This window comes from Ailuropoda melanoleuca, chromosome 11 (genome assembly GCF_002007445.2).
Source record: "Ailuropoda melanoleuca isolate Jingjing chromosome 11, ASM200744v2, whole genome shotgun sequence".
NCBI lineage: Eukaryota > Metazoa > Chordata > Mammalia > Carnivora > Ursidae > Ailuropoda > Ailuropoda melanoleuca.
The window spans coordinates 25,218,781-25,234,514 of NC_048228.1; the positions used below are offsets into that span (position 1 = coordinate 25,218,781).

The window sequence follows — 15,734 nt, forward strand, 5'->3', positions numbered from 1 at the left end:
TAACATGGCAGCTTTATATACTGGCACTGCTTTTTCTAAGGGAAAATACCATTTTACTTTTCATTGATACGAACTGATGGCAAATCTCATTTTTGTTTAAAATCATAGCCTAAATGAAAAATCTTATTGGAATGTGAATGTGAAGTATATGGAAATGTAAATGCGAAATATACAGCTTTTCCTTTTTTTATATTACCCATATCTAAACTCTTTACTAATGATCAGGACGTGTTTTATATGAGTAATTCAATTCAACAAATGTAGATGACTATTTACTCTGTGTATAGCACCATGACAAATGTAACAAGGTAAACTGTGATTAAGACACATTGTCAAAGAGCTTATAATTTAATTCGAATCCATGAACTTTAAAGATAAACACAAAAGAGCTATGTGAATTCCAAGAAAGGAAATATTAATTTCATAATAGGATCTTCATTGACATTTTAAGTGCTACTTAAGGTTAGACCGTCTAGTTTTAGAATAGCATATTGAACATAAGCTTAAATCTCCCTCTGCCTCACCAAACCTTCAGAATTGATATGAAATATTAAGATATAAATTAATAGCTCACTAGCAACTAAAAAGGGAAATTGGGTACACTAGAAATTCTAGAAATAGAGGAAAAGCTATACCAAAACAGTTTTGCTGGGAAATTCTTGCCATATCACCAGAAGGCTGTACAGCCCCTCTGCTACCCAGAAGTTTCCACGGTCCAAACGATGTATAGGTGAGTACATATCTAAGAAATACATCTACAATACTATACATGCTGTAAATACATATACCTGCAATAAAAAAGAAACAACAAATAGAAGAATTTACACCACCGAAAGGATTTGAAAAGTATGTGTTCTTTAGGAGATAAAGGAAACAATTCCATTTGTGAAACAATTATAGAAACCGTGAATCAAGAATATTTACTGAAAAGAACCAGTTAAGAATTTTAAGGGAAAAAATATAACGATTGAAATAAAGAACTAAATAGATGGATCAGAGGAAACTAGACACACTAAAGGTAGAAGATGAAGCTGAGTAATTCTCTCAGATTATGTCACAAAGAAATAAAGAGATTGAAAATATAAAAGAAATTTTAAAAGACATGGTAGATCCAGATGTTCTAATATCTGTCATTTGGTAGTATCAGAAGCTGAGAGTGAAGTTCTTGGTTTGAAAGACCCACTAATTACTTTGCAGGGCAAATTAACAACAGCAACAACAAAATCACAATGTACAACAACAACCAATACCTAGAAATCATATACTAAACTTTTAGGAGATAACCAATTATGAAATAATGGGTAACATTTATTAAGAACTTTTCAAAAGTCAGGTACTTTTCTAATCTCTTTATTATCTCAATCAATACTCACACCAGTCTTATAAAATCTATCTAATTGTTATCTTTAGTTTACAGACCAGGAAATTGAGGTACAGAGAAATTAACCAACCTGTCCTAGTTACATAATAGTAAGTACTCAAGCAGATTCATACCCGTTAACTATATCCAAAGCTGTACTCTTAACACGCCAAGCTGCCTTTACTCAGTTCTGATGACTTTATCAGTATTAATGAGAAAATCTTAAAATGTGTCAGAAAGAAAAGATATACTACCTACCAAGAATGAGATTGGCATTAAACTTCTTGGTAGCTTGGGTGTAAGAAAACAGTGGCACAATGTTATCAACATGCTGAGAGAAAGTAATTTGAATTTTCAATTCTTTAACTCGCAAAATTAACATACAGGAGTGGGAATGAAATAAAGGATATGTATAAAATTTTGATAGCCATGAAGAAAAAAATTACTAGTAGGGAAATAACATCAGTCAAAATCATATGATCATATGATATCATCAATCATATTGTATCATCAATATGCCTGAATAGGCAGAGTATATTCAGTGTATTGCAAGTAATCAAATTGAACTGCTTCGTGTGTATATATATGTTTGTGTGTGTATTCATCACAGGTTGATAAATAGCAAGCACTTAGATTGGAAAGGTATTTTAGAGTCATATCCTAGGAGATTTTGAATGCTAAATTGAGAGGTTTATATTTAGTTATATAAAGTATGGGGTACCATTTAAGTTTTTAAACAAGATATTGATAAAATCAAACCTGTATTTTTAAAAGATTAGTAAGATAGTGTAAAAATGGAGAGAGGAATGGCAACTTTTTTTTCAATGATCTCTCCACCTGCAGTTCTATTTTCATAAATATTTAAGAAATCTTTTTGTTCCGGGCGCCTGGGTAGCGCAGTCGTTAAGCGTCTGCCTTCGGCTCAGGGCGTGATCCTGGCGTTCCGGAATCAAGTCCCACATCGGGCTCCTCGGCTGGGAGCCTGCTTCTTCCTCTCCCTCTCCCCTGTTGTGTTCCCTCTCTCACTGGCTGTCTCTCGGTCACATAAATAAATAAAATCTTTAAAAAAAAGAAATCTTTTTGTTCTCTCTTTATTAAAAAAAAAAGTGTCTTTTTTTCTCCACATAAAGACCAGACTATCTTCTTAAGCCTTTCCTTCTAAGTCTACTTAAAGGATCCTATAAGTTTCATTTGTTTGTAAGAAAAGAATAATAGCCAACATTTATGAAGGATTTTCTACATGCAAAAAATGTGAGGCACTTTTTTCTACATTCTGTAATCCTCACATCAACCTGTATGGCATGTACAGTTAATATTTCAATTTTATAAATGAGAAAAGTGAAACAAAGTGGTTAAGTGTTTGCCCAGGTTATATAACTTGTGTTCAAAAGTCCAATTTGGCACACAATAGTTGCTCAACACATAATTGTTGAAGTTATGACTGATTCCAGACTCTATTTCAAGCAGCCCCCTGAAGCTGAATTATAAGGAAACAATTAAAATACAATGTATGTATCTTAAAATAAATGTACCAGGTGCTATGGGAGCACAAAAGATGCTTGTCTAATTCATTGTGGGAGAATGAAGGAGTATCATTGAGTGTTTCTTAATGGAGACAGCAGATTACCCAGATTATGACATATAAATCAAAATTAGTTGGGTAAATGTAAGGATAATATGAATCTTTCCCAGGGGTCATCTTAGTCTCTTAATCAAATAAGACTCCTGGTGGCCTGTAATCTCTCTAGACAACCAGGCTATGTAAGTCTCAAAAGTGAAGAATGCTTGAGACCAAACTAGAATGTAATGATCCTTAGAATTATGAAATGTTTAAATCTTAAACTGATGATTTTTTCTTTAGTGAGCTAACTTTAAAAGTCAAATGAAACTTCTGAAGAAAAAAAGAAATACCTGATAAAATCATTTTCATCTCTGGGGAAAAACAATGGCCTCCCTGTAAAGATGTAAATGTTAACACAAATTTCTTTTCCCATTTTATTCAGGGAAGAAAATTATTTCAGAGCTTGGATATTTCTGAAAGACTAAAATTTTTGCTTACATTAGGTAAGTGTCTCACAAATGATTATGTTTCAACTACAAATATAATCTTTAGTGACTGTTAGTAATCATACACATTAAGAATGTGTTCTAAAATAGTGAATACACTGAAATATCCTGAATTTTTTTAATGTTCTAATGATCAATGGTAAGCATTAATAGGACAACTTAAGTCCTTTCTAAAATATTATTGTAGTGCTTTCCTTACTCGTTACTTAAGGAATTATAATGTGGATAGGTATTTTCTTAGCTTCACGATCTAGCCAAGTAAGCTAAATTGTGGAATCAAAATATGAGACTAAATATATTTCTCTGTAGCAGTTTACCTTCAGACAATGTATCTTAAGTTTTGAGCTTTCTATTTGATGAATAATGTGTGAATAATGACTGACTGAGAAGAATATTTATTTTTCCTTATAACAAGCTCATTTATTTTACATGTATATTAGATCCTAATATTTAATTCAAGTTTACATAAATTTATGTAATCTACTCTAGAGTAGAATAAATTAAGCACATGTGGTAATAAAGGAGAGAAAAACTGATAGAGCACTTTATGTGAAAGAGTGACGGATTGATATCCACATTAGTAGGGTTTACAAATAAGAATATGTATTAAAAAGTATCAATAAATATGAAATAATAATGAATTATAAATATAATTGCATAAAATGTTACCATATTTACAACATTTAATTTCAAAGATTGATAATAAGGTTTTTAAGAACTCTTAGAGATTTCTTAATATGGTCTACCAACTTATACTTTATTATGTTTTTAATTTTAATTCCAGTGTAGTTAACATACAGAGTATATTAATTTCAGGTGTACAATATAGTGATTCAACAATGTATAGACTACTCAGTGAGATCACTCAGTGCTCATCATGATAAATATATTTTTATCTCCTTCACCTGTTTCACCTACCCACCACGCATCTCCCCTCTGGTAACCATCAGTTTATTCTCTATAGTTGAGTCTTGTTTTTCTTGTCTTTTTTTTTTTTCTTCATTTGTTTTGTTTCTTAAATTCCACATATAAGTGAAATCATATAGGTATTTGTCTTTCTCTTACTTATTTCACTTAGCATTATACTCTCTAGATCACGTTGTTGCAAATGGCAGGAATCCACTTTTTTTTGTAGCGAAGTAATATTCTATTGTGTATATATATATACCACATCTTTGTTATCCATATATCTATCGATGGACACTTGGGCTGCTTCCATAGTTTGGCTATTGTAAATAATGCTGCAGTAAACATAGGGGTGCATATATCTTTTTGAATTAGTGTTTTCATATTCCTTGAGTAAATACCCTATACTGGGGTTACTAGATCATATGGTACTTATATTTTTAATTTTTTGAGGTACCTACATGCTATTTTTCACAGAGGGTGCACCAGTTTGCATTCCTACCAACAGTGCACAAGGGTTCCTTTTTCTCCACATCCTTGCCAACACTTGTTGTTTCTTGTGTTTTTTGATTTTAGCCTGACAGGTTTGAGGTGGTTATCTCATTGTGATTTTACTTTGCATTTCCCTGATGATGTGTAATAATGAACATTTTTTCATGTATCTGTTAACCATCTGTATGTCTTCTTTGGAGAACTGTCTGTTCATGTCTTCTGCCCATTTTTAGTTGGATTATTTTTTGTTGTTGTTAAATTGTATAAATTCTTTTTTTATTTTATTTTAAATTACAGTATAGTTACCATACAGTGTTTCAAGTTTCAAGTTTATAATACAGTGATTCAAGAGTTGTTTAAGTTCTTTATACATTTTGGAAACTAACCCTTTATTAGATAACATCATTTACAGATGGCTTCACCCATTTAATAGGTTGCCTTTCTTTGTTGTTGATTGTTTCCATCACTGTGCAAAAGCTTTTTATTTTGAAGTAGCCCCAATAGTTTACTTTTGTTTCCCTTGTCTCAGGAGACATATCTAGAAAGATGTTGCTGCAGCCGATGTCAGAGAAATTCATGCCGGTGATCTCTTCTGGGATTTTTATGGTTTCAGGTCTCACAGTTAGGTCATTAACCCGTTTTTAGTTTATTTTTGTGTATGGTGTAAGAAAGTGGTCCAGTTTCATTCTTTTGCATGTGGCTGTCCAGTTTTCCCAAGACCATTTGTCGAGAAGACCTTTTCCTATTGCATATTCTTACTTCTTTGTGAAAGATAAATTGGCCATATAAACATGAATTTATTTCTGGGTTCTCTATTCTGTTCCATTGATCTATGTGTCTGTTTTTGTGCCAGTACCATACTGTTTTGATAACTACAGCTTTGTTGTATATCTTGAAATCTGGGATCATGAAACCTCCAGTTTTGTTCTTCTTTTTCAATATTGTTTTGGCTCTTCAGGGTCTTTTCTGGCTCGATATAAATTAAATTTTAGGATTATTTGTTCTAGTTCTGTGAAATATGCTGTTGGTATTTTGATATGGATTGTAAAAATGTATACTTTAAATCCCCAGAGATGTGTGTACATTCTCCAAATTATGTAAGTACAAAAGAATAATATGCATATGTACATTACCTATAAAGGGAGAGAGAGCAAGAGTGAGAGTACAAGAGAATCTTCATCTTGAACCACTGCTTTATGTCACTATTTAAGTGGCTATCTTCCAGTATCTGTAGTTCAATTAATATTTAGTGTTTAATGTCTTTATTTTTATCAATACATGTAAGGAAAGTTAACAAAGTCACAAGCTTTTTAATATTCCAGTTTCCAAAACTGCATAACACAATTTTTTAAAAAAGATTATCTGAGTTCAGTTCTGATAGATAAGAAAAGTAACATTAATTCATACAATTTTTCTGTTTTCTAGATTGCGTAGATGACACAATAATAGTTCTGGCTGAAGAGCATGGTTGCCTGGACATTATAAAGGTTTGTCATTAATCTGTTATTGAAAATGTATGTATTTTGTATACTTGAGGTCTAATAGCAAGCTATCTTAAAGCTATTTTTTTTCTGTTCAGATATTTGTTTTTTCATAGAGTTACAAACTAATATAAATTAGTATAAAGTCCAAGTAGAGACTTTTTAGAAAAATCAAAATGTCCTAGAATAGCAAAAATTTGAGTAAAATATATTTTAAATGGATCATTTTAAATAATTCTTTTTTTAAATGTTTTATTTAAATTCAATTTTATTAACATATAGTGTATTATTAATTTCAGAGGTAGAATTTAGTGATTCATCAGTTGCGTATAACACCCAGTGCTCATTGTATCACATGCCCTCCTTAACGTCCATCAACCAGTTTCCCCATCCCTCTACCCTCCTCCCCTCCAGCAACCCTCAGTTTATTTCCTATGGTTAAGAGTCTCATGGTTTGTCCCCCTCTCTAATTATGTATTGTTTTATTTTTCCCTCCCCTCCCCTTTGTTCTTTTGTTTCATTTCTTAAATTCCACATATGAGTGAAATCATATGACAATTGTCTTTCTCTGATTGAGTTGTTTCACTCAGCATAATACTCTATAGCTCCATGCATGTTGTTGCAAATGACAAGATTTCATTCTTTTTGATGGCAGAGTAATATTGTATTGTATAGACATACCACATCTTCTTTATCCATTCATCTGTTGATGGACATCTGGGCTCTTTGGTTATTGTGGATGTTGCTGCTATAAATTTTGGGGTGCAGGTGTCCCTTTGGATCAGTACATTTTTAACTTTGGGGTATATACCTAGTAGTGCAATTGCTGGGTCATAGGGTAGCTCTATTTTAAACTTTTTGAGGACCCTCCATACTGTTTTCCAGAGTGGTTGTACCAGCTTGCATTCCCACCAACAGTGTAAGAGGGTTCCCCTTTTCCACATCCTTGCCAATATCTGTTTTTTCCTAACTTGCTAATTTTAGCCATTCTGACTGGCATGAGTAAAATATATTTTTTAAATGGATCATTTAAAATAATTATTTTCTTTTTTTATTTACCAGGACCTTCCCGAAAATGTGATAAATCTTTTGCAGAAGTGTCTCACCTTCCACCCTTCCAAGAGGTTGATGTTATTAAGACTTAGAGATTATACTGATATCTTTAATATATAAGTAGTTGTGTTTTTTTTCTTATGCCTTATAATACTAATGGATTAAATAAGGATATTTACATACATATAGGAATATATAATTGACATTAATATCATAACTCTTAGCTATGGTGTTAATGTATATTACTAAAAGAAGAAAAAAATAATTAAACCACAGTCAGAAAACTGGTGTATTCCCCAAGAAGTTACTGGTTCATTTCCTAGTCTCCAATTAGAAAATCAGCTAAATTGTAGATAGTCCTAAGCACGAATGACATAAGAGAAATGACAACAAAAGCTTATTGGCAATTGTATTTTGGCATAGAACTTGGATAAATGGCAAGGTCAGCTAATAATTGTTGATAGTATAAAAGAATTTCTTAGAAGTATTATTTGTTTTCATTTGATGATATCACTGTTAGTCTTACCATTGTCTTTCCTAAACTCCTTAAGTATATGATATTTGAAAATAGTGAATTATAGTCTTTAGAAAAATATCTTTATCAATACATGTTAGGAAGAGTGGAATGGAATGGTATTAAAAACATAATTTTGGGTAAACATGCCACATTAAGAGAGGAGGAAGAAACCCAAAAGGTATATTAGTTTAGAATTTTAATTAAGATATTCAGTAACACAGGTATGTCATAGTCAAGATAAAAGTAAAAAATGGAGATGTTCATATATAATAATCTTTGATAGATTATAAGTTGCAAAAAGCACAATAAGGGAAAAAATTCAGCGTTTATTTACAGTCACTTCATTTTTATATACAGGTATGCATGTAGACTCTGCTAAGGAGAGTTTTATTATTACTTTCTGTTCTGGAGATGTATTTAAGACTTGTAACTATCCCCTTGAATGTGTGCTATTATTCTAGCAAATTTTTTAAGAGACAATTTCCAGTGTTTATTTTTGTGCTTTGGAGAAATCAATTTGCCAATCAATATTTAAGATTATATTTACCTTAACACTTCTCAAACACAAATCCATGTTTAAGTAACTTAAAGAAACATTGGTTTTGTTGTGGTTGATTGCTGGTTATTTAATGGCCAATTTAATTAGTAAATATTTTATTCAATATGCTGTAGCATCATCCATGACACAAGTTTCTAAGTACATTTTGCCATAGTTAATTTGGTTGGACCCACTGACAAAAATGTTAATTGAAAATTTGGCAGATAACCAGGGAAATAATCATGGTTAACTAGACTAAAAAGAAAAATGCACATGAAACATTGCAAGGTATGATTCATTTTTCATATTAAACAAACACATTCTTACGAATGTAGGCTCAAATGTTTCTAAACTTAGATATATTAAATCCCACATCATAAAATATATTATTGAATCATATTTTTACAAAAAAACACTGATGTTCTATTGTATTTATTTAACTCAGGAATCAACAAACTCTTTTTGGTAAGGACCAGATAACAAATATTTTTTTTTTAAAGATTTTATTTATTTAACAGAGAGAGACAGCCAGCCAGAGAGGGAACACAAGCAGGGGGAGTGGGAGAGGAAGAAGCAGGCTCCCAGCGGAGGAGCCTGATGCGGGGCTCGATCCAGGATCACGCCCTGAGCCGAAGGCAGATGCCTAATGACTGCGCCACCCAGGTGCCCCAGATAACAAATATTTTTGACTTCATGGACCGTACTGTCTCTGTCACAGCTATTCAACACTGACCTTGTAGCTTAAAATTAAGCAGCCCAAGACAATACTTAAATGAATTAGTGTTGCTATGTTCCAATAAAACTTTACTTGTGGATACTGAAACTTGAGTTTTGTATAATTTTTACATATCACAAAATAATAGTATCTTGATTTTTTCAACTATTTAAAAAATACAAAATCCATTTTTAGCTCATGAGCCATACAAAAACAGACAGTAGGTGGATTTGACCCATGAGCCATAGTTTTCTGACTCCTGATATAAAGTATAGGCCAGCTTTTATCATTGTTTTCTTACATTAATAAACTCTGTAGAAATTTGTTATTTTTCTTTTAATTTTTTCCAAAGCCCCATGACTCATTTCATATCATATTCAGAAACAGGCCTACATCATATACTACAAAAGCCATGTATTATGAAAGTTTTACAAGGTATCTTACCAGATTTCTCAATATGAGAAGATTATTCATATTTCCAGTGGTCTTTTTTCATAGTACTGTTTTTGAAATTAGGTAAGACACTGGCTAATTTGGCACCACTGTGATGTATGGAAGTTTTATTTTTGAAGAGAGTAATGAGACATACAAATCAGGGAATAAACATTAAAAGGTCAGCATTACACACCAATTTAAGAAAAAAGAAGTTGGCTCAATCGTTAAGCGTCTGCCTTTGCCTTAGGGCATGATCCCAGGGTCCTGGGATTGAGCCCCACATCAGGCTCCTCCGCTGGGAGCCTGCTTCTTCTTCTCCCACTCCCCCTGCTTGTGTTCCCTCTCTCGCTGGCTGTCTCTCTCTCTCTGTCAAATAAATTTTAAAAATTTCTTAAAAAAAGAAAAAAGAAAAAGTTGATTTACCCTGGTAAACATAAATTATAATTGAATTATTTGAAAATTAATTTTCTGCATTTTATGACTTTTTAAATAAGTGATACCATGAATTTCTAATGATGAAGTTTTAAATTTTTCTCAAGGCCAACCGCAGATGAATTAATGCAGGACAAGGTATTTAGTGAAGTGTCACCTTTATATACTCCCTTTACCAAACCTGCCAGCCTGTTTTCGTCTTCTTTGAGATGTGCTGATTTGACTCTGCCTGAGGATATCAGTCAACTGTGTAAAGGTAATGATAAATAAGACAGAAAACAATGTGTTTTATTTTTTAAGAAAGTGCCCTTACCCTACTTTCACTTTTGCATTTACCAACAATATATATATTACATTAGTGAGGCTTTATGGATACCAGTCTGGGAATTAAGAGATAATTTTGGATTTGCTTAAAATATAACTGACCTGGGGCGCCTGGGTGGCACAGCGGTTAAGCGTCTGCCTTCGGCTCAGGGTGTGATCCCGGCGTTATGGGATCGAGCCCCACGTCAGGCTCCTCTGCTATGAGCCTGCTTCTTCCTCTCCCACTCCCCTGCTTGTGTTCCCTCTCTCGCTGGCTGTCTCTGTCTCTGTCAAATAAATAAATAAAAATTTAAAAATATATATATATATAACTGACCTAACTTTTTAATCCTTTAAATTAAAATTGCTTTGGAGCAAGAACTTTAAGAATTGAGAAGAGGAAGGGGCACAAAAAAAAAAAAAAAATGTCTTATACAAACCAAAGTCCTATTTTCATCTCAAATCTTAATGCCAAAATTGTTTTCTGATTCCTAGTGGAATTTCCACTACATCAACATACATATATCATATTCTATATAATTTATTATAAATGATCTCTAAAAATTGTATTATAGGCAGGAGTCCATACCATTATATTCCACATTGTAAGGGAATATCAGCTTTTTTCATTTCATTCATCTATGAAGATTACAACTCTCAGAATGTCTGTTTTAGGGACACCAATAATACTCTTACACTGAAGAGTTATCATGATGTAAGTCATGGCAGGAAAGATGTACTAAGCATTCATTCAATCAGATCTTTTTTTTGAGTTCCTACTATGTTCCACACACTATAACTTCAAGTAACATTCATACCAAATGGAGAGGCAGATAATCGTTTATATTACTATTATAAATAAAGGTCAGTATGAACATAGTGCAGTGGAATCATAGCATGCCTGAGACAATAAGAAAGACTCTTCAGAAGAGGCAACAATTGCCTCAAGACATGAAGGATGGGATAGTTTGTATTAGTTAACTATCCAAGTGCTTTTTCTGCCTTTATCCCTTCCCCACAGAGACTGTTATATCTGGATCTGTATGGAATATATATCCCATATATCTCTAATATAGAGGGTAAAAATTCCACTTTTTCTCAAGGAAACTGAATGTACATCCAATATGTATACCTTCATTTCATCCTTTGTGCAGTTTATAGTATGAATCTTCTCAAGGGACTCTTACGATGTTCTTCAATTATTATTTTTTGAGAATATCAGCTATTATTGCCTATTGCCTTTTAATAAAAACATAAAGTATGATAGCTATGATTATTTTCCATTTGCCATTAATAGATATAAACAGTGATTACCTGGCAGAAAGATCTATTGAAGAAGTATATTACCTTTGGTGTTTAGCTGGAGGTGACTTGGAGAAAGAGCTTGTCAACAAGGAAATCATTCGATCCAAACCACCTATCTGCACACTCCCAAAGTAAGAAAACAAAGTTTCTCTTGGAAATGAAAAGATTTTATTGATAACAATTTTTTTTAATTTGGGGTTTCTTGGGTAGACATTCCAACTAAATGATTATGAAAGCAATTGGAAGTCAATACCTTGTTTTCTTGGCTGAGGCTTCTAATTGAAGAATTCCCATTAATATTTTTATTATTTTTAATAAATACTATTTTTAATAAGTAATTTGCTTTATGATCTATTTGAAGTAGACCTATTATTATGGAATATCTTGTAATAATTGATGTTCAATAAATGAAAAATGTACAAGTCAGAAAGAATAGTAATATTCAAGAGAGTTAATAAACCAGACTAGTGTGCCTATTATAAGTAACTATTTTTTATTTCCAATTACAATTGTAAATGTAAATGTACTCTATGGCCTCATTGTCGTAGAGATCATCATGGTGCTAAATCACTGCTGTGAAAACTCTGCAGAACTGCATAAGATCTTGGACATCATCCTATAAATTAGACTGAAAGTTAAATAACAGTACAACTCTAAGGACCAGAATTATTACTGTTCCATCGTTCTTTGTGTTTATTCATAAGTGAACCTCAATCTCTTGAGTTTCCACCAATGCTTTAAATTTTTAATTTTAGATTTTAGGACTAGATTTGATCATTGTAGATAACAGTAAAAATCACCTGCTGATCATTTTTTTCTTCACATGTTAAATTTTTAGGTCAATTATTTGAATAGACCACTTGGTCTCTACTTTTTCTCCCCCTTAAACTGATTTTTAAGTCAGTTATATTTCTCACACATTGAAGTAAGCAGAACACCAGGAAAAAAGATGATGGAAATACCAAGGTATATGTAAATTCTCAAAATCAATTTTCTGAAATCCTAAGGAAATTTTATGCATTTATTATTCACTATTCCTTCTCCTGAGAAGTTACTATCATGATTTTTCTTTCTTCTTTTATCATTTCTCACTCCTATAAACTTCCTCAGGAGCACATACACATATTATCAAGAGAGTAATTTTAGCATTGAATCTGCATGAACAAAGAGGATAAATCACACTCCTGTATTCCTAAAGTGCTTTATATTTATATACTGTATCCATACAAACTCAATTTATATTTAAAAATAAGAACTGTTCAGTGATATTTCAACCAGAAGTTACATATTTTTAATTAATCCATTTAGTCTAAAATTTCTTTCTTTGACGAGGAAACAATGATTTAGAAGAAATTTTATTTTCTAGAAGAAGCAGTAAATCAGATTTTGTGTGCTCATTAAAATTATTTTTTAAAATCTCTTTTCAGCTTTCTCTTTGAAGATGGTGAAAGCTTTGGACAAGGTCGAGATAGAAGCTCACTATTAGATGACACCACTGTGACATTGTCATTATGCCAGCTAAGAAATGTAAGAATGGTATTTTGACAAATCTACCTAAGATTTTTTTTTTTAAATAAGACCTTACAGATATACATGAAGCCTTGAATTCCTCCCTAATCTTATAAAATATGTCAGAGTTTCTTCAAGGTATATGCCAGGAGTGATATTATTGGGAAATAGGATCTGTACATCTTCAGCTTTAGTATATATTGTTCAATCATTCCCAAAAGTAGTTGTATCTTTTTACCATCATTGGATAAGGTTTCTCATTTTCTATATACTTGGTAACACATAATATCAAATTTTTGCAAAATTATTGTTCTAGAGGCTCCTGAGTGGCTCAGTTGGTTAAGCGTCTGCCTTCAGCTCAGGTCATGATCTCAGGGTCCTGGGATCGAGCCCTGTGTGGGGGCTCCCTGCTCAGTAGGGAGTCTGCTTCTCCTTCTTCTGCCCCTACCCCTGCTCCTGCTCACTCTCTTTCTCTCTCTCTCAAATAAATAAATAAAATCTTTAAAAAAATAATTGCTCTAAAAGGTGTAGAATTGTATTTTGTTATAATAGTAATTTTTAATTCCCTGATTATAATACAGTTATGAATCTCTTCATATTTCTTCGTAGTCTACCTCTTTTTTTTTTTTTTAAGTGTTTATTTATTTGACAGAGATAGAGACAGCCAGCGAGAGAGGGAACACAAGCAGTGGGAGTGGGAGAGGAAGAAGCAGGCTCATAGCAGAAGAGCCTGATGTGGGGCTCGATCCCACAACGCCGGAATCACGCCCTGAGCCGAAGGCAGACGCTTAACCGCTGTGCCACCCAGGCGCCCCTGTTTGCCTCTTCTATACATTACTAGTTCATATCTTTTGTCATTTCCACTGGGACATTTCTTACTGATTTGAGGACTTCAAAAAATATAATCCAAATATAGAGTCTTTTTGGGTGTATGTGGTGCATATATTTTCTAATCTGTGGCTTTTCCTTTAACTTTTGATGGTTTCTTTTAAAGAATGTGATATTACTAGGTGTAGGTTTTTCTTTTGGTATTTATCCTGCTTGATGTTCGTAGTTTCCTGGATCTGTGTTATTTGATGTCTTTAAATTTTGAAAATTTCTGTCATTATTACTTCAAATATTTCTTCTGTTTCTTCCTTTCTCCTTTTTCTGATGTTTCTATAACACATAGGTTACATCTTTTGATTCTGTATTGGAATTCTTATTTTTAACATATTAAAAAATATGTATATTAATATATTACGCACCTGTTCTTGCATGCTGTCCACTTTCTTTCCTTAGAGCCCTTAGTGTATTAATCATAGTCATTTTAAATTACTGGCCTGATAATTTCAAACTCTGTGACATTTTTGAGGCTAGTTCTAAAGCTTGCTTTGTTTCTCCAGGGTGACTTTTTCACATTTTAGCATGCCTTGCCATTTCTTTTTTTAAACCGTAACATGATTTACCAGTAAAAAGAACTATGGTAAATAGACTTTTAGCTCAAGATATCATGTTTATCTAGCTGTTTACTGTTTGTGTAGCTTTTTTGTCAGAGGCTAAAATTTCCTCAGCTATCCTTGTTCTTATTCCCCCTGGTGTCTTTGGGTTTCCCGAGAGACTTTTTTTTCCCCTAGAGACTTTTTATTTATTTTTTTTTTAAGATTTTATTTATTTATTTGACAGAGATAGAGACAGCCAGCGAGAGAGGGAACACAAGCAGGGGGAGTGGGAGAGGAAGAAGAAGGCTCACAGCAGAGGAGCCTGATGTGGGGCTCGATCCCAGAACACCGGGATCACGCCCTGAGCCGAAGGCAGACGCTTAACCGCTGTGCCACCCAGGCGCCCCCCCTAGAAACTTTTTAAAATAGGGCTGAGGCCCGCAACTCTTTCAGCTGAAATCCCCTTTTGTATAGGAGCTTTATTGACGTGGAGGTAAGGTAGGGAAGGGAAGGAGTTCTATAATCCTATGGTTAGGTCTCAGCCCTTTAGTGAACCTATGTCTCTGGGCTGTGACCTTTATATAAAGCTTCTCAGCTTCCCTCCTTACCTTATTAGGAGAGACAGAACAGCTAAAGGGAATCAGTATTGGGTATTCTTCTTCCCCACATCAGTGACTCGAGGTGGCTAAAGTTGGATATCCCCCCCCACCCCCAAAACACTCAGTTCTTTCTTTACTTGAATATAGCAGGATCTCTTCCAGTCTGGCTGCCTGTTAATCAGATCCCTAAGTCTTTGTCCCATTGTGCTTAAAACCCTAGGCCACAATTATCAATATACTTTATTTCTAGCTTATATCCTTTCTCTCTAAGCCCAGCTTTGGGTCTCACATCACTGCATTTTCCTTATATTTTTAGGCTTTTCCTTTCATTTAATATTTTACATATTATGTAGTAGGAGGGAATTAGAATCTCTTAACCTGCTATAATGCAAAGAATAGAAAATTTAAATATATAACTATTACTACATGATACACTAAACTTACCATCTCTTTGAAAGGAAAGAATGTGTATAGTGGATGAAATAAGTAGCAGTACAAAGCAACAAACATAAACTACACCTAAATATATGGTTTTGACTGATTTTACTCTTAATTTGCTTCTTTATTTTTTTTTTTTTTTTTTTTTTTTTTTTTTTTTTTA

General features: G+C 33.0%; 1 protein-coding gene across 6 annotated transcripts in view; it reads left to right on the plus strand.

Moving 5' to 3' along the window:
• TBCK (TBC1 domain containing kinase) overlaps positions 1-15,734 on the plus strand; it is a 205,471-nt gene that overhangs the window by 60,853 nt on the left and 128,884 nt on the right. For 5 of the 6 annotated variants that reach the window (XM_002924293.4, XM_019804927.2, XM_019804926.2 and 2 more), the window contains 6 exons: positions 3,364-3,424; positions 6,251-6,312; positions 7,369-7,430; positions 10,104-10,252; positions 11,597-11,735; positions 13,032-13,131. In XM_002924293.4, coding sequence (XP_002924339.1) covers positions 3,364-3,424; positions 6,251-6,312; positions 7,369-7,430; positions 10,104-10,252; positions 11,597-11,735; positions 13,032-13,131 — 573 coding nt within the window. The remainder of the gene's footprint in view (positions 1-3,363; positions 3,425-6,250; positions 6,313-7,368; positions 7,431-10,103; positions 10,253-11,596; positions 11,736-13,031; positions 13,132-15,734) is intronic. The other variant, XM_019804928.2, reaches the window with a different exon arrangement.